The 22,273-nt window shown below is 36.2% G+C and overlaps 5 protein-coding genes and 1 long non-coding RNA gene across 8 annotated transcripts; 4 read left to right on the top strand and 2 right to left on the bottom strand.

Moving 5' to 3' along the window:
- The first annotated feature begins 1,966 nt into the window (after window positions 1-1,966).
- Window positions 1,967-3,638, top strand: LOC125470587 (uncharacterized protein At4g26485-like). The gene is made up of 3 exons (XM_048569878.1): window positions 1,967-2,248; window positions 2,647-2,857; window positions 3,090-3,638. The coding sequence occupies exons 1-3, from the start codon at window positions 2,095-2,097 to the stop codon at window positions 3,448-3,450; spliced, it is 726 nt and encodes a 241-aa protein (XP_048425835.1). The 5' UTR covers window positions 1,967-2,094; the 3' UTR covers window positions 3,451-3,638.
- Window positions 3,639-8,739: 5,101 nt separating this feature from the next.
- On the top strand, window positions 8,740-10,371 carry LOC125470601 (uncharacterized protein At4g26485-like). Of its 2 annotated transcripts, none has more exons than XM_048569893.1 (3): window positions 8,740-8,966; window positions 9,692-9,890; window positions 9,963-10,370. In XM_048569893.1, the coding sequence occupies exons 1-3, from the start codon at window positions 8,822-8,824 to the stop codon at window positions 10,267-10,269; spliced, it is 651 nt and encodes a 216-aa protein (XP_048425850.1). In that variant the 5' UTR covers window positions 8,740-8,821; the 3' UTR covers window positions 10,270-10,370. The 2 variants fall into 2 exon arrangements, with proteins under 2 accessions (XP_048425850.1, XP_048425851.1); XM_048569894.1 differs by having other exon boundaries at window positions 8,747-8,879; window positions 9,963-10,371.
- A 311-nt stretch (window positions 10,372-10,682) lies between these two features.
- On the bottom strand, window positions 10,683-21,663 carry LOC125470596. 2 transcript variants are annotated; one of them, XM_048569890.1, is made up of 8 exons: window positions 21,155-21,663; window positions 20,765-20,824; window positions 20,308-20,556; window positions 20,053-20,129; window positions 19,399-19,475; window positions 18,986-19,118; window positions 18,788-18,890; window positions 10,683-10,763 (listed from the first exon to the last, which is right to left on the bottom strand). In XM_048569890.1, the coding sequence occupies exons 1-8, from the start codon at window positions 21,609-21,611 to the stop codon at window positions 10,711-10,713; spliced, it is 1,209 nt and encodes a 402-aa protein (XP_048425847.1). In that variant the 5' UTR covers window positions 21,612-21,663; the 3' UTR covers window positions 10,683-10,710. The 2 variants fall into 2 exon arrangements, with proteins under 2 accessions (XP_048425847.1, XP_048425846.1); XM_048569889.1 differs by lacking the exon at window positions 10,683-10,763 and adding an exon at window positions 18,458-18,595 and having other exon boundaries at window positions 18,687-18,890.
- On the top strand, window positions 12,539-14,344 carry LOC125470597 (uncharacterized protein At4g26485-like). Its single transcript, XM_048569891.1, has 3 exons — window positions 12,539-12,776; window positions 13,661-13,859; window positions 13,932-14,344. The coding sequence occupies exons 1-3, from the start codon at window positions 12,632-12,634 to the stop codon at window positions 14,236-14,238; spliced, it is 651 nt and encodes a 216-aa protein (XP_048425848.1). The 5' UTR covers window positions 12,539-12,631; the 3' UTR covers window positions 14,239-14,344.
- Window positions 14,405-15,263, bottom strand: LOC125470600. Its single transcript, XR_007252894.1, has 3 exons — window positions 14,931-15,263; window positions 14,644-14,839; window positions 14,405-14,545 (listed from the first exon to the last, which is right to left on the bottom strand). It is a non-coding gene; the product is annotated as an uncharacterized LOC125470600 (long non-coding RNA).
- On the top strand, window positions 16,814-18,378 carry LOC125470598 (uncharacterized protein At4g26485-like). Its single transcript, XM_048569892.1, has 3 exons — window positions 16,814-17,276; window positions 17,710-17,908; window positions 17,981-18,378. Exons 1-3 carry the CDS (start codon window positions 17,132-17,134, stop codon window positions 18,228-18,230), a joined length of 594 nt encoding a protein of 197 aa, XP_048425849.1. The 5' UTR covers window positions 16,814-17,131; the 3' UTR covers window positions 18,231-18,378.
- Window positions 21,664-22,273: the final 610 nt, after the last annotated feature.

Below are 22,273 nucleotides of genomic sequence, written 5' to 3'. Positions count from 1 at the left end.
TAGCAGCTTCTTAGATTTACTTGAAATGATTTACAAGAGTATGTCTGACTCATTGAAAATAAAGACATTCACTACCACTATCTGAGCCATTGACTTAATAGCTATTTTATCTTCCACGGCCAAAACAACAATCATCAAAGGAATAAAAGAGGCCAACTTTTTTTTTTCTTTTTCTGACATCCTTGATTGTACTCCTGATGCAAGTTGCGTGGAATAAATGACTTTAGTTTTAAGATAGGTTCGTTGTTCTCGCCTTTCTTCACCATAGGAGAGAACTAGCGGACTCCCGAAGTAATCTCAGCAAAATAACACGAAGGAGGATTTTCTTCCCTCCTAATTTCTCTCTTTTTCTCCTCTCGTATTTAAATAGTTACAATTAAATTATGTCAATATTTTATATTAATTTTTTTATAAAAAGATAAAAAGAAAAATGTGAGAAAATGAGATAAAAATGAGACGGAATAAGAGGAGAGAATTCGGAATGACACGTATGTTTTCATCTAATTATTTGACAGAAAGCTGCTTCCACAGGAAGCTAGAAGCCCAGGCTTCTGCAACAAGACACGTACGCGACACAACGTACTAGAGAATTATTGTACTAAACGTGACAAGAAAAGGAAGTTACTTTTCCTCAAGTGACGTGTAAAGCATATGTTTCCTAATGGAAGCTTTATGCTTTCATTTGTGTTGAAATTTAATTAATAATTGCAATAAAAATTTAGTGTATGCGGCAAGGCTCATGTATAAATGACATTGAAGATAAAAATAATAACCTTAAAATGGTAAAAACACGCATATCATTAAATATAAGCATAACACAAAACCAAGCTCATACTACCAACAATATCCTTAAATGTGAACAACAACGAAAAATTGAAGTCGCATCATCATAAAATCATTGCATCTAATCATGAAGAACCTTTGGATAATTGTTTAGGTCATGATTTAACTTAGAAGGCCAAAATTATATGATTATATATCTCACAACGAAGTCTTTTAAATTTATTATAGATTGAAGATTAGAGAAAATAGAAAATGTTGGACAAAGGATTGGGAGAGAAATTGGCATAAGAGAAAACAAAAGGAAATGATGAACGTGAATTATATCATATATCCCACTACAAGGGAATATTCTTGATCACGAAGAAAAATGTTGACGAAAAAGGGAAAAGAATAAAAAAGACAAGGTAGGAAAGTAGGGGTGAGACTACCTCATCTCCTTTCAAGGTCAAGACATATCACAAGTCTTTTTGAAGATTTACAGAGAAGTATGTGCCCCTTTTATCATTTTTTATAGATCGCCCATCAACACATAACTTCTAGCAATGAGACTTAAATTTTGGGGGCGGGGGAGGGGGGTGTATTTTTTTCAATTTGTTAGAGTAGTGTGTTTCCTCATCTTATTTCCACATACTCAACTTTTTTTTTCATTTCCACTCTTATTTATTCGTTTTTCTTATTATTTTTTGGTTTATTCAGTGTAAATATCAATAATAAACATGGCGTACAAAAAAGAAATGAGTTGTGCAGAAGTCACTTCTTATTCGAATAATAACTTGTCAAAACACATTAACATAACAATAAGAGTGGTACTACGTTTGTCCATTATTTTATTTTTCCACCCACTTCACATTGATTTGCTATTTATAATTTTATAGTGCGGATGAAAAAACATAACAGTGCTCAATCATTCATGTTTAAATTTATATTTTTTTTGGTCACTTAGTACTACAAATATTAAGTATTTATTTTCACTTATAAGTGAAAAATGTTTTAAATTTCACTTACACGAGTTAAATACCAACTTATTAAGACAAGTCCATTATATAGTTTAACTTGACCCTTAACTTCTTACTCCAAATGATATTATTAAAAATAAATAAAACATATTTTCTTATACAGGAAACCCACATTTTTTAAAGTTGATCTTAATCATATTTCTATATATATAGCGACTCAAAAAGTTAAAAAATTGTACTAAAAAAGTTCAAAAGTTAAACCGGTGTATAATTTCCCAAGAGGAAAATAATAGCAAGGCCAAACAGCAGTTCTGAGAAAGTTGAAGAAGAAGAAGAGAATCACTGAATCAGTGAAATGGAAGTGTTTAGCTTTGAGAGAAGGATTAAGAATTACAGCAACTATCAGAATATACTGTTGGTCGGAGAAGGCGACTTCTCTTTTGCCGTTTGCTTAGCCAGAGCCTTTGACTTCGCTGACAACATGGTTGCCACTTCTCGTGACACCAGAGGTAATTCCACAACATTCACTTGTGTCAACATCCAAATAATTTATTTTTCACTCCTAGTTTCAACCCAAGTCTTTGATTTTTGAAGAAAACCCAGTTTGAAATTTTAGTAAAAAAATAAAAACCAACTTAGTGTTGATGTTGCAAATTAAATCTGTATTTAATTCTAAAATTTACATTTTGGTAATTACCCAGATGAAATAATAGATTGAGGGGAGCAAAGATTTTATTTTTTTGCTTAAACTTCGACCTGAGGGTTTCTGAGTCCTGCTTGAAATCCTTTGCATGCTAATGGTAGAATTCATCAATGGTGGAATAGTAGATAGAGGGGCACACAGATTTTAGTTCCATTTTGTTTCAACAAAAGGGTTTCTGATTGATCATTTACATGCTAAATGTAGAGTCGTTAATGGTGGAGTATTCAAAAGCTATGAGTAATGTGGAGGAATTAGAGTCCAGGGAATGCACTGTATTGCATGAGGTGGATGTCCACTATATGAGCAAGCACCCTTGCTTGATCAACGTGCGCTTGGATCGCATAATATATAATTTTCCTCATGCGGGTTACTTGAAGGGTTCCCGTTCCTGTGAACGCGAAATGTACCAGATTTGGTAAGTTCAAACACACCCATTTATGCAGCATTTTGTTTAAAGGGTCATCCGGTCATGGTATGTTTTGTGCTCATACGGTTTTTGTTTTTGGGCAAAGCCGGTGTTTAGTATTTATATGAGAATGATTACTAAACGAAGGATTGGAATGACATACTTTCGATACCAAGCAGAACACTAGCACGACAATGTATCAGAGGACTCAAATTCTAGACTAAATTCATGCATTTTTCAGGTATCATCAGGATTTGGTTAGGGGATTCTTCGAGAATGCAAGGGAAATGCTGACGAGAGTAGGAGAAATTCATGTGACACACAAGACAACATATCCTTTCAGTGAATGGAATATAGTGGATTTAGCTTATCAGGCTGGATTGATTTTGGTTCATAAAGAACCATTCTCGAAATGGGATTATCCAGGCTACGAAAATAAGAGAGGGGCTGGGATGTTTGACCAAACTTTTCCGGTTGGAATGTGTAGCACCTACAAATTTGCCAAGATGTTGGACCATTCTACCACTTCCGGTTTCCACCTTGGAACTACTTCTTCGGGTCCATGGCCTAGATATTGTGGAATTTGGGGTCGTCACGTGTAACTGTAAGCCACATCATATGAAATCTGTCAGTCCTACGTACATTGAGCGAGTTGTGTCGCATGAGCCTAAATCTTGTGCTTGTTTAGAACATGTATAAAGGAAAATAAGTTCCCAGTCTCGTATGGCCGGAGCCATATGGAAAACCTTGTACTTCCAGCTTCATATGTTATCATTAACTGATTGTAAGGGAATTTTTTTTTTTTCCTAACAATTGAATTTCCTACGTATTACTACTGAATTTCCTAGGGGCTCTATTGTAACTCTTTTCAGTGAAAGGATAATCTTGCAAACAGAAAAGTTTTGGGAAAAATGAATAAACAAGACGGCAGCTAATTTATTCTGGCATTCAACAATTATCAACATTTAAAAGTGGTGGTTTAGGTGACTTAATGTTGTGCAAAAGCGATAGATATGAGGCCACTAATCTAATGAGGTAAAACCCATCCAAGAAGGATTTCGATTTCAGCCTAACACCAATACTAAAATGGTGTATGGTGCATCTCCTGCTGATGTGAAATATTTGTGATGAATGCATGGGGTCCATTAAGCGTATGAGTACCGAAAAATATCCAAAGAAAGTTCAAGAAGAAAACTGTTATTGGCGCATTGAAAATGTCGGCACATTCATTCATTATAAGTTGTAAAACTATTATTGTATTATCACTTTTTTAAAGTGTTAATAGCAGTTTCTTTTACAAAACATATTCTAGCAAAGTTTGATTTCATCTACTTTTCTTTTCAATTTATAGGCATCCCTTTATCTTCAACATCGGCATGCATCAACTATTAATCCAGCTCGAAGGTGCACGGATTCACAAGAGTTAAGCATTAGTAGCTTTTCAATCGGGAAGTAATTTCTACACACCATTTTTCTCCTTTTACACAATTTTGTTTGTTTTTAAGCCATTTAATTGAACGAATCAACGGGCTAAATGAACAAGGATGTGCAAAAGAAAAAATGTGTAAAAATGATTTCCCTTCCAAATTCCATTGAGGAAACCCTACAATTACCAACATGCATGCATGCATGTAAGGCCATCTCCAACCAAAGGGTCCAGATGGCCGAAAATAGCCGAAAACTGTCTCCAACCGAGGGCTAGGCCAAAAGGCTTGTGGACCCCACGGGACAAAAAAGGGCCAAAGGGCTAACCGGCTAGCCTAACCCACCCACCCAGCCTTGGGCCAGGCCGGATTTTGAATGCAACGGTAATATGCTGACGTCAGCTAGGCATTATATTTGAATTTTTTGTTTTTTTATACAGTTTTTTTTTTTTTTTTTTTACAAAATTTAAAAAAAAATCTATATTTTTTTCTATAACTTCCTAAGCCATTAAACAACATTAAATAACATTAAGTAACATGAAACAACATTAACCAGTATTAAACAACATTAAATAACATTAAACAACATAAAAAAAAAACATTTAACAACATGAAACTTAAACAATAAATTATGTTTGGCCCTATGACCCTTTGGCTCCTCAGTTGTAGTTTTTAAATTTAAGTTGTTGTAGTTTTCAAATTTAAATAATAAATTATATTTGGCCCTATGACCCTCTGGCCCCTCGGTTAAGAAATATAGCGATGCACTGTTCATTAAAATATTAATTTCTTGGAGGACTATAGAGCCAAAGAGAGCACTCTGGCCCTCCTTCGGTTGGAGATGACCTAAAGCTACAAACTTGGAGTTATAAATAGTAATTATTTTAATCAAATGGGGAGCCTAACAGTTGTCCCCATCCTAGCAACTCTATCTCTAGATTTCAAGTATTTAAGTGCAAAGTGGAGGAGTTTTGAAGACGAGTAATGCTAGAGAGATTAAATTTGTAGATTAAATTTTGTAAACTAAATAACATAAAAGTTGATGGTTGGATTATTATTAAATATTTATTAACGTGCTTATTTTTTTATTGGCGACACATAATTTAGTTTGTAAATTTAGTCTACAAACTTAGTCTACCTAGCAATATTACTCTTTGAGAACAGACCGGGATTGCTTTGTACTGCATGAAGTGGACAAATTGCAAGTGTTTAAGTGCAAAGGGTACGTGAAGGAGTTAAGAGGACGGATTCCTTGAAGTGGACGTCCACACCATGAGCCAACACCCTCTCTTGATTCAGAAATTATTTGATCGCATCGTGTTTAATTTTCCTCGTTATTTATACGTGAAATTAATAATACTGCATGCAATGCACTTTCAGGCATTATCAGAATTTGGTTAGAAATTACTTCAAGAGTGCATATAAAATGCTGACCACCTATGGAGGGATTCATGTGACACAAGACTGCACATCCTTTCAATGAATGGAAGATTAGTTGCAGAGTTGGCAGAAGAATTTGGGCTGCATTTGGTTGAGGAAGCAGAGCTCTTACGATGTGATTATCCAGGTTATTTAAATAAGAGAGGAAGTGGGGTCAAAAGCTATATGGAATTTCCTGTGCGAAAGTGTAGCACCTTCAAGTTTCCCAAGCAATTAATCTCTGCAAATAATGCATCGGAATTTACCAGAACAAAACTGTCCCAATTAAGTTTACTTCAATATTTGAAAAACTGAACAAGTGAAGATGATGTTGGATTTTATTTATATCAATTGTATCATGGTTTCAAGTAGACATTTTCCTCCACTGGAACGAGTTTAAAAAGAATTGACGTTAGCTTGTATGACATCAGTAACATTTAGCCTTGTTTGGTATAAAGTATTAGTTGGAATGAATGAAGATTTTGTTCTAGCTAGAGTAACGTCTCCTATCCTTAAGTTGGTCCATTTCTCCGTTTTTTCTTGAACGTACTTTTAAAATAGTGTCTTATTTATTCCAATCAAATTATCTATACCATATGATGCCTTAAATTAATGAAGCTTTTAGCACCACTCTTGAAAAATAATTAACAACATTGTTATTTATACACACAAAATTAACACACTATTCAATAGAAGTAAACCCTACCATTGTATATGACATTCATCTGTATTAAAGACTTTGCCAGCAATTTGTTAGCTTTCTGTGCATAAATAGAATTGCCTTAATAATAATTAGCAAGATATCAAAAAGTAGTTATGTATCTATGATGAAACATATATATGAGAGATTTTTTTTATATATTTAACACACAAGCTGGTACATCGTATGTGATAATATAAGTAGAGAGATACTAAAAAATATATCATATCTCAAATCTCAAATCTCTCTACTTGTGTCATTATTATGACACGTAATATACCGGTTTGTAATCGAAGCACATGGAAAAATTTCTCCATGTATAGACAGTCTGGATAAGAAACCTATGTAAAATCTAATCAAATGATTGAGGAATAGAATTGGCCAGAATGATGGTACTGATATTAGTCTACTAACTTTATACAGAGAGTTCCCCCATAAACAAGCAGCTGATCCTGCAATACTACTATACAAGAAAGAAAGGAAATATATACATGTTAATTACTGATTACACGTCTAATCTAGGCCCTTTATGATAGGGATCCTGATTGCTTTCTAACAACCTAGGAGAGACTTAACGCTACCAAAGACTTCAAACTTAAGCATGGTCTGAGATGCTTCTGCTTTCTGCTGCCAAGGACCACGATTTTGAAAAAAAAAAGCAGCTTCTTTTCATTTTGTCTGAATCTTTTTTTTTTTTCTTTTGATCCGTCTAGTAAAAGCAGAGACTATGCAAGTCTTGTAATATGAAGCGTTTAAAACGATCCAAGGGATATGGCAACGCCACGTGTTTAATGAATTAGTTTTATGTTCACCGTCCTTTCTTTTTCCCGGTGGCAGGGCTTCCGCCGTTGCCAATACTAGTACCCACGCCGTCTTCCTTCCTCCCTCAGCCACCGTATCAACTTTCCAGTTATCCCCAAGTTAAGTTCAGATCAAAGAGCAAACAGGTTGCCAAAATGACAATGGTTGGCATCCCAACGAGACTTTGGCAATGGCAGTCTTGTCTTGAGGGCGGAGGAGAGAGGCAGGTGATAAGGGAGGAGGAAGGATGTGCGGATATGGGGGCCGACCGGCCGAGCACCAAGGCTGTTCTGTTTATTAAGTACGTGGCATTGTTAGAACGCTTGGATAGTTTTGGACGGTGCATATATAACATGTATAATCTTGCACTAAAAAAAAACATACAGGGATAATCTTCATCCCATGTACAAAACAGTCTTCATGGTCTACTTTGGAAATTAATAATTATCAAGGACAGTCAATTCAATGCGACCCTTTTTCTTCTGACTCTTTGTATAAGAGGTATTGGCCCATTTTTGAACTTATAAGTAGCCACACATTCAGGATTCTAGCATAAGGTGTCCTAGTTAAATTATGCTAGATGTTAGTCGGATGGCAAGTTGGAGTTAACACCTATGTCTCTAAATGGGGTCTAGGCAGGGTTCTACGCAGACTAGGAGAATTTAAGTAAACTTATTATTTATCATATAAATAAGTGCATATTTACACTTAAAAAACTATATTAATTTGTATTGAGAATTTGGGTTTATTATTTTAATTAGGTTTATAATTTAACATATACCATTCAAAATACCATAATTTTTGGTTTTGTATTTTAGTGAATTTGATGGTAGATGAAAATTCAAGTGATTATGAATTCTTAGTATTTTACGAAATAATTTTCAGAAAGCGTATGAATATATACTGAATTTCAAAAGAAATATATGGTGTAAAAAGTATTAGTTGAGTAGTACGTTAGTCCTTTATTACTTCAAATATTAGGTTGTACAACTTGATTGGATAACAATTGAAAAAGAAAAATGAGGAGTTGATCATGTGAGTGTGAGACATGGAGTCAAAAAGTCATTTTTTATTTTCTTCTTCTTCGTTGAAACCAAGGTCCAAGAACAAAAAAGTCATGGTAGTCTTCTTCATGTTCATTTTCGTCTGAAATTACATTTTTTATTTTTTGGTTCTAAGCTTCTGTTGCACTGCATTTGAACATCCATTGTGGTATTCTCTCTTTCACCATCTGCCCAGACCGTTGGGTGGTCCTCAGAGGTCCTCACATGCACTTCTTCATACTTCCATGTAAATCGGCTAAGGATAATACTTAGGTACTCAATACTGAGTACCTCATAAACTTACTTTTTAATTTGACTCAATTAAAAGATGTCACATGTTTCTTTGTTTTGAAACCTAAAAAAAATTATCTTTTATTTTTTAAAATAATAAAATACGTGTTAAAACATCATTGGACCAAAATAAAAAAGCAAGTACCTAAGTATTATTCATCCGCTAATACGTGTTGTATTAATTAATGTTGCAACTTTCAAGACTCGGAAGAGAAAAGTATCAGAAGTTCTTAACAGCTTTTGTTTCCCAAAAGACAAAAGAAGAAGAAATTTCAAGTAAATTACAGAGACTCAAATGGAAGAGGAGAAGAAGATTATGCACTACAGCAGCTCTCAGAAGATACTGTTAGTAGGTGAGGGCAACTTCTCTTTTGCTGCTTGCTTAGCCACTGCATTTGGCTCTGCAAACAACATTTTCGCCACTTCTCTCGACTCCAAAGGTATTACGGGTGATAATCTACTTCGTCTTTGCTACACTGCAGCGAGAATTCACGTTAAGGATATCATTCACTTTCTTAAATTAAGAACATTTTATTTTCATAATGTGGTTTAGCAATCAAAAACCGTTTCAGAGTGTGGTTTAACGATCAAAATCATTTAGTTTTTAGATTCTTTTTGAAGGATTATCCGTGCCAAATATCAATCAAATTGAGAATTGTTGAGTTGTTCGATTGCCTTTATTTACATCTCAACTTTATCCGTTTCAAGGTGTGATTTAACGATCAAAACCATTTAGTTTTTTAGATTCTCTTTCAAGGATTGTCCGTGCCAAATATCAATCAAATTGAGAATTGTTGAGTTGTTCGATTGTCTTCATTTTCATTTCAATTTTATAGGGTGTGATTTAACGATCAAAACCATTTAGTTTTTTAGATTCTCTTTCAAGGATTATCCGTGCCAAATATCAATCAAATTGAGAATTGTCGAGTTGTTCGATTGTCTTCATTTTCGTTTCAACTTTATCTTAACCAATCATGGTGTTTTCCACAGTTTAGATGATCAAACATTTTATTTAAAATATAAACTGTTTCAATCGTCAACATGCATTCTAGGGTAGGCACCAAAAAAGAAACGATGTCCTTAACTTATATATTGATATTTGTATGTATATATATGTATGTTTATACCAATTTCTTGATTAAAATCCCTTACATACTACTTGTAGAGTCATTTATGGAGAAGTACCCAAATGCAGTGAGGAAATGGAAGAAGTTAAAGGGAAAGGGATGTGTAGTACTGCATGAAGTGGATGTGGATACCATGAGCCAACACCCTCTGCTAGCTGATAAACTATTTGATCGAATCGTCTTTAATTTCCCTCACGCGGGCTTCATCGGCATGGAAAGCCAGAGGTTTCAAATTGAGTAAGTTCTAATACAGAGAAATTCTACATGAATCAAATGTATAGTGATGCATTCGAGCGATGCATTTTTCAGGTTGCATCAAGATCTGGTCAAGCGGTTCTTCGCCACTGCGTCTGAAATGCTGACGGGAAGAGGAGAAATTCATGTGACACACAAGACCAGTAATCCTTTCAGCAACTGGAACATAGTGAAGTTAGCAGAAGAGGTAGGGTTATATCTGGTTGAGGAGGCACCTTTCACGCGTGCGGATTATCCAGGTTATCTCAATAAGAAGGGAAGTGGGAGAAAATGCAACCGGACATTTCGTGTTGGACAGTGTAGTACCTACAAATTTGCCAAGCTACCACTTCAACTTCTGGTTCTTGATTCACCTTATTGAATTCTTGATCTGATTTCGTTCTCGCCTCTGTTCTTCAACATGTAAACTATTTTCTTATTGTTTAAACTTGGGCATGGATTAACTCAGCAACAAGTCAGCAAGTCAATTCGATCATTTGTCTCTATGAAATTTTCATCTCGGCATCTTTCTTCTCGGAATACCCACCTACTTGTTGAAAGACAATTCTTTGTGTCCACCGTAGATCCGAATTGTTCACGAGGAATAGCCTAGTGTCACCTAAAATGACTGCATTTCGGAGGCCTTTCTTACACCAATTATATGTTCAATCTCTTGTGCTCCGCCCTGTCAAATATAAAACACAGAAAATAAGTTAATCTAGGAATGAATAGCACGCAATTGAAACAAACCAAATAGGACGTGACCAGAATTTAGCTCGTCACCAATGTGGGAAGAAGCCATTTTTCGTGAAGTTACCGCTGCTCACGTATTTGTTGACATTGCTTCCTCAATACTCCTAATTACAACGCTAAGACCACTTCGGCTTTCTAAAGCTTTAACTGCAGCTCGGTGTGCATTTTTATGCCATTTGAGCATATTGTAAGCTTGATTTGATAGCTTCTCAAGATAACAACATAAAAGGTGTGAAAATCTTAGTACTTTAAGTGAACGGAAATCACAGAACTACAAATTTTCAGTTAGAGAGTACCTCGGGAACAGACAATGGGGGTTCTAGAAGAACACAGATGCCCCTAAATAGATTTTCATCATTTTCTCCACCCTCTGCCTCACCATAAATAAGGGCTTCAGCCACCGTTGCCAATACCAGTACCCACGCCGTCTTCCTTCCTTCCTCAGCCGCCGTATCAACTTTCCAGTTATCCCCAAGTTAAGTTCAGATCAAAGAGCAAACAGGTTGCCAAAATGACAATGGTTGGCATCCCAACGAGACTTTGGCAATGGCAGTCTTGTCTTGAGGGCGGAGGAGAGAGGCAGGTGATAAGGGAGGAGGAAGGATGTGCGGATATGGGGGCCGACCGGCCGAGCACCAAGGCTGTTCTGTTTATTAAGTACGTGGCATTGTTAGAACCCTTGGATAGTTTTGGACGGTGCATATATATTATAAAGACATGTATAATGTTGCACTAAAAAAAAACATACAGGGATAATCTTCATCCCAAGTACAAAACAGTCTTCATGGTCTACTTTGGAAATTAATAATTATCAAGGACAGTCAATTCAATGCGACCCTTTTTCTTCTAACTCTTTGTATAAGAGGTATTAGCCCATTTTTGAACTTATAAGTAGCCACACATTGGATTCTAGCATAGGGCATCCTAATTAAATTATGCTAGATGTTAGTCGGACGGCAAGTTGGGATTAATACCTATGCGTCTAGCTAGGGTATAGACAAGGTTCTAGGCAGATTAGGAAGATTTAAGTAAACTTATTAATTATCATATAAATAAGTACATATTTACACTTAAAAAAACTATATTTGTATTAAGAATTTAAGTTTATTATTTTAATTAGGTTTATAATTTAACATATACCATCCAAAATATCATAATTTTTGGTTTTGTATTTTAGAGAATTTGATGGTAGATGAAAATTCGAGTGATTATGAGTTCTTAATACTATTTTTAGAAAGCGTATGAATATATAGTGAATTTCAAAAGAAATATATGGTGTAAAAAGTATTAGTTGAGTAGTACGTTATTCCTTTATTATTTAAAATGTTAGGTTACACAACCTGATTGGACAACAATTAAAAAAGAAAAATGAGGAGTTGATCATGTGAGAAATGGAGTCAAAAGTCATTTTGTATTTCTTCTTCGTTGAAACCAAGAACAAAAGAGTCATGGTAGTCTTCTTCATGTTCATTTTCGTCTGAAATTAGATTATTTTTTTTTTTTTTTTTTTTTTTTTTTTTTTTTTTTTTTTTGTGATTCTAGGCTTCTGTTGCACTGCATTTGAATATCCATTGTGGTCTTCTCTCTTTCACCACCTGCCCAGACCGTTGGGTGATCCTCAGAGGTCCTCACATGCACTTCTTCATACTTCCATGTAAATTGGCTAAGGATAATACTTAGGTACTCAATACTGAGTACCTCATAAACTCACTTTTTAATTTGACTCAATTAAAAGATGTCACATGTTTCTTTGTTTTGAAACCTAAAAAAAATATCTTTTATTTTTTTAAATAATAAAATACGTGTCAAAACATCATTGGACCAAAATAAAAAAACGAGTACCTAAGTATTATTCATCCGCTAACACGTGCTGTATTCATTAATGTTGCAACTTTCAAGACTCGGAGGAGAAAAGTATCAAAGTTCTTTACAGCTTTTGTTTCCCAAAAGACAAAAGAAGAAGAAATTTCAAGTAAATTACAGAGACTCAAATGGAAGAGGAGAAGAAGATTATGCACTACAGCAGCTCTCAGAAGATACTGTTAGTAGGTGAGGGCAACTTCTCTTTTGCTGCTTGCTTAGCCACTGCATTTGGCTCTGCAAACAACACTGTCGCCACTTCTCTCGACTCCAGAGGTATTACGGGTGATAATCTACTTCGTCTTTGCTACACTGCAGCGAGAATTCACGTTAAGGATATCACATTCACTTTCTTAAATTAAGAACATTTTATTTTCATAATGTGGTTCAGCAATCAAAAACCGTTTCAGAGTGTGGTTTAACGATTAAAATCATTTAGTTTTTAGATTCTTTTTGAAGGATTATCCGTGCTAAATATCAATCAAATTGAGAATTGTTGAGTTGTTCGATTGCCTTCATTTACATTTCAACTTTATCCGTTTCAGGGTGTGATTTAACGATCAAAACCATTTAGTTTTTTAGATTCTCTTTCAAGGATTATCCATGCCAAATATCAATCAAATTGAGAATTGTTGAGTTGTTCGATTGTCTTCATTTTCATTTCAATTTTATAGGGTGTGATTTAACGATAAAAACCATTTAGTTTTTAGATTATCTTTCAAGGATTATCTGTGCCAAATATCAATCAAATTGAGAATTGTTGAGTTGTTCGATTGTCTTCATTTTCATTTCAAATTTATAGGGTGTGATTTAACGATCAAAACCATTTAGTTTTTAGATTCTCTTTCAAGGATTATCCGTGCCAAATATCAGTCAAATTGAGAATTGTTGAGTTGTTCGATTGTCTTCATTTTCATTTCAACTTTATCTTAACCAACCATGGTGTTTTCCACAGTTTAGATGATCAAACATTTTATTTAAAATATAAACTGTTTCAATCGTCAACATGCATTCTAGGGTAGGCACCAAAAAAGAAACGTTGTCCTTAACTTATATATTGATATTTGTATGTGTGTGTGTGTGTGTGTGTGTGTGTGTGTGTATATATATGTATGTTTATACCAATTTCTTGACTAAAATCCCTTCCATGCTACTTGTAGAGTCATTTATGGAGAAGTACCCAAATGCAGTGAGGAAATGGAAGAAGTTAAAGGGAAAGGGATGTGTAGTACTGCATGAAGTGGATGTGGATACCATGAGCCAACACCCTCTGCTAGCTGATAAACTATTTGATCGAATCGTCTTTAATTTCCCTCACGCGGGCTTCATCGGCATGGAAAGCCAGAGGTTTCAAATTGAGTAAGTTCTAATACAGAGAAATTCTACATGAATCAAATGTATAGTGATGCATTCGAGCGATGCATTTTTCAGGTTGCATCAAGATCTGGTCAAGCGGTTCTTCGCCACTGTGTCTGAAATGCTGACGGGAAGAGGAGAAGTTCATGTGACACACAAGACCAGTAATCCTTTCAGCAACTGGAACATAGTGAAGTTAGCAGAAGAGGTAGGGTTATATCTGGTTGAGGAGGCACCTTTCACGCGAGCGGATTATCCAGGTTATCTCAATAAGAAGGGAAGTGGGAGAAAATGCAACCGGACATTTCGTGTTGGACAGTGTAGTACCTACAAATTTGCCAAGCTACCACTTCAACTTCTGGTTCTTGAGTCACCTTATTGAATTCTTGATCTGATTTCGTTCTCGCCTCTGTTCTTCAACATGTAAACTATTTTCTTATTGTTTAAACTTGGGCATGGAGTAACACAGCAACAAGTCAGCAAGTCAATTCGATCATTTGTCTCTATGAAATTTTCATTAATCTCGGCATCTTTCTTGTCGGAATACCCACCTACTTGTTGAAAGACAATTGTTTGTGTCCACCGTAGATCCGAATTGTTCGCGAGGAATAGCCTAGTGTCACCTAAAATGACTGCATTTCGGAGGCCTTTCTTACACCAATTACATGTTCAATCTCTTGTGCTCCGCCCTGTCAAATAGAAAACGCAGAAAATAAGTTAATCTAGGAATGAATAGCACGCAATTGAAACAAACCAAATAGGACGTGACCAGAATTTAGCTCATCACCAATGTGGGAAGAAGCCATTTTTCGTGAAGTTACCGCTGCTCACTTATTTGTTGACATTGCTTCCTCAATAGTCCTAATTACAACGCTAAGACCACTTCGGCTTTCTAAAGCTTTAACTGCAGCTCGGTGTGCATTTTTATGCCATTTGAGCATATTGTAAGCTTGTAGAAGGGACCACCTTGCTTGATTTGATAGCTTCTCAAGATAACAACATAAAAGGTGTGAAAATCTTAGTACTTTAAGTGAACGGAAATCACAGAACTACAAATTTTCAGTTATAGAGTACCTCGGGAACAGACAAAGGGGGGTTCTAGAAGAACACAGATGCCCCTAAATAGATTTTCATCATTTTCTCCACCCTCTGCCTCACCGTAAATTAGAGCTTCAGCCACCGTTGCCAATACCAGTACCCACTCCGTCTTCCTTCCTTCCTCAGCCACCGTATCAACTTTCCAGTTATCCCCAAGTTAAGTTCAGATCAAAGAGCAAACAGATTGCCAAAATGACAATGTTTGGCATCCCAACGAGACTCTGGCAATGGCAGTCTTATCTTGAGGGCGGAGGAGAGAGGCAGGTGATAAGGGAGGAGGAAGGATGTGTGGATATGGGGGCCGACCGGCCGAGCACCAAGGCTGTTCTGTTTATTAAGTACGTGGTATTGTTAGAAGGGAGTTTTAACGAAAAGCTCACGGTACTGTTTACTTTAACGAAAAATCAACCCTTGGATAGTTTTGGACGGTGCATATATATTATAAAGACATGTATCATCTTGCACTAAAAAAAACACATGCAGAGAGAATCCCCATCCCAAAATAATCACCTCAAGTTCAAAACAGTCTTAGACCCAATTCATGCGACCCTTTTTCTTCTAACTCTTTGTATAAGAGGTATTAGCCGATTTTTGAACTTATAAGTAGTCACACATTCAGGATTCTAGCATAAGGTGTCCTAATTAAATTATGCTAGATGTTTGTCGGACGGCAAGTTGGGGTTAACGCCTATGCATCTAGATGGGGCTTAGGGTAGGGTTCTAGGCAGATTAGGAGGATTTAAATAAACTTATTATTTATCATATAAATAAGTGCATATTTACACTTAAAAAAACTATATTTGTATTGAGAATTGGGGTTATTATTTTAATTAGATTTATAATTTAACATATAACATCCAAAATATCATAATTTTTGGTTTTGTATTTTAGTAATCGTAGATGAAAATTCAAGTGATTACGAGTTCTTAGTACTGTATGAAATATTTTTCAGAAGGCGTATGAATATATAGTGGATTTCAAAAGAAATATATGGTGTAAAAAGAATTAGTTGAGTAGTACGTTATTCCTTTATTACTTAAAATGTTAGGTTACACAACCTGATTGGAACCAAGGTCCAAGAACAGAAGCGTCATGGTAGTCTTCTTCATGTTCCTTTTCGTCTAAAATTACATTTATTTTTTTGGGGTGGTTCTAAGCTTCTGTTGCACTGCATCTAAACATCCACTGTGGTCTTCTCTCTTTCACCACCTGCCCAGATAGTTGGGTGGTCCTCAGAGGTCCTCACATGCACTTCTTCAGACTTCCACGTAAATCGGCCAAGGATAATACTTAGGTACTCAATACCGAGTACCTCATAAACTCGCTTTTTAATTTGACTCAATTAAAAGATGTCACATGTTTATTTGTTTTGGAACCCAAAAAACACGTCTTTTTTTTTTTTTAAATAAAAAATAAAATATGTGTTAAAACATCATTGAACCAAAATAAAAAAGCGAGTACCTAAGTATTATTCATTGTGGGTAATACCTGTTGTATTAATTAATGTTGCAACTTTCAAGACTCGGAAGAGAAAATTATCAAACTTCTAAATAGCTTTTGTTCCCAAAAAGACAAAAGAAGAAGAAATTTCAAGTCCATTAATTATGGAATAACTTTTGATTCCTATCTTGGATTTGGAATCATCATAAAGAGACGGATGGAGGCTACGTTGGAACGAGATTGAATGTATCAATATACATTTCCTTACCGTCAACTAAAGTATGTTCCTTTCCCTCATAAAAATTAAATGGCAATAACGGCAAGACCCCTTAAAAGCAAGTACCTAAGTATTATTCATCGGGGGTTAATACCTGTTGTATTAACTAATGTTGCAACTTTCAAGACTCGGAAGAGAGAATTATCAAACTTCTAAACAGCTTTTGTTCCCAGAAAGACAAAAGAAGAAGAAAAAAGAAGAAGAAATTTCAAGTAAATTAACTATGGAATAACTTTTGATTCCTATCTTGGATTTGGAATCATCGTAAAGAGAAGGATGGGGCTATGTTGGGACGAGATTGAACGTATCAATATACATTTCCTTTCCGTCAACTGAAGTATGTTCCTTTCCCTTATAAAAATTAAATGGCAATAACGGCAAGACCCCTTAAAAGCAATAACTAGTTTCGTCGATAAATAGATTCAACAAACACGGTGGTGCAGCGCAGGGCTTCCATCAAATGGAAGAGGAGAAATGGATTATGCACTACAGCAGCTCTCAGAAGATACTGTTAGTAGGTGAGGGCAACTTTTCTTTTGCTGCTTCCTTAGCCACTGCATTTGGCTCTGCAAACAACGTTGTCGCCACTTCTCTCGACTCCAAAGGTATTACGGGTGATAATCTGTTTCGTTTTTGCTACACTGCACCGAGAATTCATATTATTGATATCATCAACCTTCTTAAATTAAGAACATTTTGTTTTCGGAGTGATTCAACGATCAGAACCATTTACTTTTTAGATTCTCTTTAAAGGATTATCCCTGCCACTGCCGAATATCGATCAAATTGACGCTTTTTTAGTTGTTCGATTTTCTTCATTTTCATTTCAACTTTATCTTAACGAACCATGGTGTTTTCCACATTTTAGATGATCAAACATTTTATATAAAATACAGACGGTTTCAATCGTAAACATGCATTCTTGGGTAGGCACCAAAAAAGAAACAATGTCCTTTTAACTTATATATTGATATTTGTATGTATATGTGTATGTTTATACCAATTTCTTGACTAAAATCCCTTCCATGCTACTTGTAGAATCACTTGTGGAGAAGTACCCAGATGCAGTGAGGACATTGAAGAATTTAAAGGCAAAGGGATGTGTAGTATTGCATAAAGTGGATGTGGATACCATGATCCAACACCCTCTGCTAGCCGATAAACTATTTGATCAAATCGTCTTTAATTTCCCTCACGCGGGCTTCTTCGGAAGGGAACACCAGAGGTTTCAAATTGAGTAAGTTTTAATACAGAGCAATTCTACATGAATCAAATGTAAAGTCATGCGTTAGAACGATGCATTTTCCAGGTTGCATCAAGATCTGGTCAAGCGGTTCTTCACAGCTGCGTCTGAAATGCTGACAGGAAGAGGAGAAGTTCATGTGACACACAAGACCGGTAATCCTTTCAGCAGATGGAACATAGTGAAGTTAGCAGAAGAGGTAGGGTTATATCTGGTTGAGGAAGCACCTTTCACGCGAGCGGATTATCCAGGTTATCTCAATAAGAAAGGAAGTGGGAGAAAATGCAACCGGACATTTCGTGTTAGAAAAGTGTAGTACCTACAAATTTGCCAAGCTACCACTTGAACTTCTGGTTCTTGATTCACCTTATTGAATTCGAGATCTGATTTCGTTCTCGCCTCTGTTCTTCAACATGTAAACTATTTTCTTATTGTTTAAACTTCGGTATGGAGTAACACAGCAACAAGTCAGCAAGTCAATTCGATCATTTCTCTCTATGCAATTTTCATTTATCTCGGCATCTTCCTTCTCGGAATATCCACCTACTTGTTGGAAGACAATTCTTTGTGTCCACCATAGATCCGAATTGTTTGTGAGGAATAGCATAGTGTCACCTAAAATGACTGCATTTCGGAGGCCTTTCTTACACCAATCATACTTTCAATCTCTTGTGCTCCGCCCTGTCAAATAGAAAACACAGAAAATAAGTTTAATCTAGGAATGAATAGCACACAATTGAAACAAACCAAATAGAACGTGGCCAGAATTTACCTCGTCACCAATGTGGGAAGAAGCCATTTTTCGTGAAGTTACTTCCGCTCACGTATTTGTTGTCATTGCTTCCTCAATACTCCTAATTACAACACTAAGACCACTTCGGCTTTCTAAAGCTTTAACTGCAGCTCGGTGTGCATTTTTATGCCATTTGAGCATATTGTAAGCTTGTAAAAGGGACCACCTTGCTTGATTTGACATCTTCTCAAGATAACAACGAAAAAAAGGTGTGAAAATCTTAGTACTTTAAGTTAACGGAAATCACAGAACTACAAATTTTCAGTTATAGAGAGTACCTCGGGAACAGACAGTGGGGGTTCTAGAAGAACACAGATGCCCCTAAATAGATTTTCATCATTTTCTCCACCCTCTGCCTCACCATAAATAAGAGCTTCAGCAGCAATGCCTGCGAAAAGCACCATGCAGTACCTGAACACATAATGTGAAGAAATTAGCAAACGCTTGGCCTGTGTTATTACTCTTAAGTCCACAATACATAATCAAAAGATCTAAAATGCAGAGGCAAACTAAGGAAACCTTGGACATTTTACATAAGCTTAAGGAAAAATAATCTACAGTTCACTTCCAACATATTTATTCAAGGAAAGTAGCAACGTCACCCTAAAGAATTTTTTTTGTTTTCGTTCAAGTTTTGGAAACCAAATGAGCTTATTCAAGACACCTACTTGCAATTTCATTTCATACCCACCTGTCAAAAGCAGTGCCATCAAGTCGTCCTTCAGCAAGGTCATTGGCCATTTTCTCATCCCAAAATTGAGTTCCAGCCTGTAAAATAGTAGTCGGTATGATCTTAACTTTTCATCCTAACAGCACTACATTGCAATGAAGGACGACAAGTCATATGCTATCATCACTACATATTAATAATGAAAAATGTAGTGATCATTATGTCCTTAAACAAGGTCAAAACTCTATACATTGCAGCCCAAAAAAATGTATAAGAGACTGACTTTGTAAGAAAACCAAGCTAGCACAATGAAATCTACTGTCCTCTGAGTTTCATAAGATTATGCGCATACATAAACCTGGGTGGCACCTATGCTCATTCAGTAATTCTACTCAAATGCAAGGCACATTAATAAAATGTTACACTTAAGTATTCGATGACAAGATAAAAATTTGCAATAGATATATGATTGCTCTGAAAAGACGTCACATATGACCTACCGTCAATCCAGTATAGTAAAAAATATGCAGGAATCACATTCATATCCTAAATCCGTTTAGTAGTAACTTCATATAGGTTTAGAAACACGTAATGATGGCAAGATTTCACTGTTGAAAGCACAGCAAACAAAACCAAACCAGATCTCGTATAAAGCCAACAGAGGAAAGAAATTACCTGCCCTTGAATGCCCATTTGCATTGCAACAATTGGGTCCAATATCACCCCACGAATTGGGCAACCCATCAGATAAGCTGCAATTTAATACGGGAACCAGTTAACTGCACAGGGTTTACACTCTTGCAAGGATGTCACTTTAGTAAAGGTGGTTGAAGATTTAAGAAATGGTACATGCCCTTGGTCAAATCCACAGCATCATTCAATTTTGTAACATCCAATACTAAAATATGGACCAGGAAAAAGTGTGTTTACCTATTAACAGATGCCCTGCTTCATGAATGAGGATACGGCGTCTATTTGGAGGCCAATAACTTGAGAGTTGAGCTAAACAGGTACCACCAAGGAAGATAGAATCCGCAAATGCTAGCCCCAATACTGCTGTAAGGTTAGGCCTGAGATCGATGCCTTGAGAAAGAAGAAAAGATAGTCCCCCAAGAAAGGCAACCAAAATGGGGCCAGAACTTTCGGAAAGACCCCACTTTTTTGGAGCAAATTTTGATGCTGGATAAAGTAACGTAGAAATGGCTTAAATCAGAACTAGGCTCTTAAAGACCATATATCATAATAAGAACATACATTTTGCAACATAAAAGAGTCCAATGCAGAACATTTCAGTATAAGATCGCCGATAAGATAGGGGAAAGGTGTGAATCTCTAACAATTACTAATCTACATCAAAGTCCATTGTGAAAGGAATCAGAATAAGCACCTTCTAAACCGGTTGAAGTCTTCAACACTGTTGGTGTAACATTGCGTGTTCCCTCCAAAACTACAGGGAGGAAAGAAGAAAAACATAGAGAAAACAACATGAGATACAGCAATGATCTAAAAGTTCAAATGCTTCCCTTACCTAGACTCGGTATGCCAGTAACACCACTATGGCGATATCCAAACCAATAACGCAATGCCATGATTAAATTTCTCACATGATAGTATTATTGGTTTCGGATGCCGTCACAATAGCCTAGAGGCAGATGGGTGCACAACTTTTCACTAACGATAAGCAAATTGGGTTTTTTGAACAATTAGGATCAAATGGTAAGCAAATTCCACAAATACCCAATAAATTTTTTCTCGGAAGTAGCTAAATTTACATTACCAACATTCCTGAATTTCCCAAAATTGGGCAAGAATCCTCTGTCCTTGAGAAAGCCATAAGCTTTGCCCACAAGCTTCATATTGTCAGCATTGAGGCACGTGTCCAGGACGTCCCAATCCCTCTCCAACCCAACCAACCCCAGATCGCCGAGTCGAGGCCGGGTCGACTCAACCGGCAAGGACCCATTAGCAAGCTCAATTGGGTTTTTCTGGGTTTCGATTGATTGCAAGAAATTGAGAGCCCGGGCAAGGTCCTTGCGCTTCACCGCATCCTCGTACTCTTTCCACTCTCGAAGAGCTGATCTGGGGACGGTTTGGCGCCTCGAGGCGCGAAGAGAGGTGGCGGGTGGCCGTGCGCGCGGCGGTGTTTGGAGGGAAAGAGAGGAAAATTGGGGGGGAAATGGCTTGGAGGAGAGAGAGTGAGGGATTGAACTGAGGTTTGGCGGAGCAAACGCCATGAGAGATAAGACCGTTGGATGTCGGTTTGTTTATTAGTTAGGATAAAGAAAGTTGGGTTTTTTCATTGCTTTGGAAGTTGGGTGGCAGTTGGTTCGACTGATATTGTGAATGCCAGTCATATGCTTGTTTGAGTTAGTGACACGTTATGCATGGTTTGGGTCGGGAAATGAGCATTTCCACAGCCTAAAGCATTTGTACTCAAACTTTTAGTTCCTTACTTAAAATGGGATATCAAATTTAACATGCAATGAGTTAGGTCAATTAGTTATGATATTGTATCGGTTTTTTTAAATATTGAATCTCAAATTTTGCAAGTCGAACTCTAAATATGAAGTATAAGTAATAAGAATGAGAATGAGATGAAATCAAATCAAATAAGTTACATGAATTAATTAGAGAATTGTTATTAGCACTCTAAAAATCTCATTCTACACTCATTATAAGTATATTTTTCTTTTTAATTATAGAAAGTTTAATTAGATTGACACTCTAAAAATCTCATTTTGTAATAGCAATTCTCATTAGTTATTTATAAATACTACTTGAAATAAAAGTGTGGAATAAAAATTGAGATTGGGTATCGATTCTTAGGGATATAGGTCATGGCAATGGATTGGAACAACCCTTTTCTTTATAGGGTGTATAAAGTACATGTAGGTGG

Source organism: the organism of the source record quoted next, unplaced genomic scaffold, assembly GCF_019419815.1.
Source record: "Pyrus x bretschneideri cultivar Hongxiangsu unplaced genomic scaffold, Pyrus_bretschneideri_v1 Contig50, whole genome shotgun sequence".
NCBI classification, from domain to species: Eukaryota; Viridiplantae; Streptophyta; class Magnoliopsida; order Rosales; family Rosaceae; genus Pyrus; species Pyrus x bretschneideri.
The sequence above is the reverse complement of the archived record's forward strand: the minus strand, read 5'-3'. Positions and strand labels throughout refer to the sequence as shown.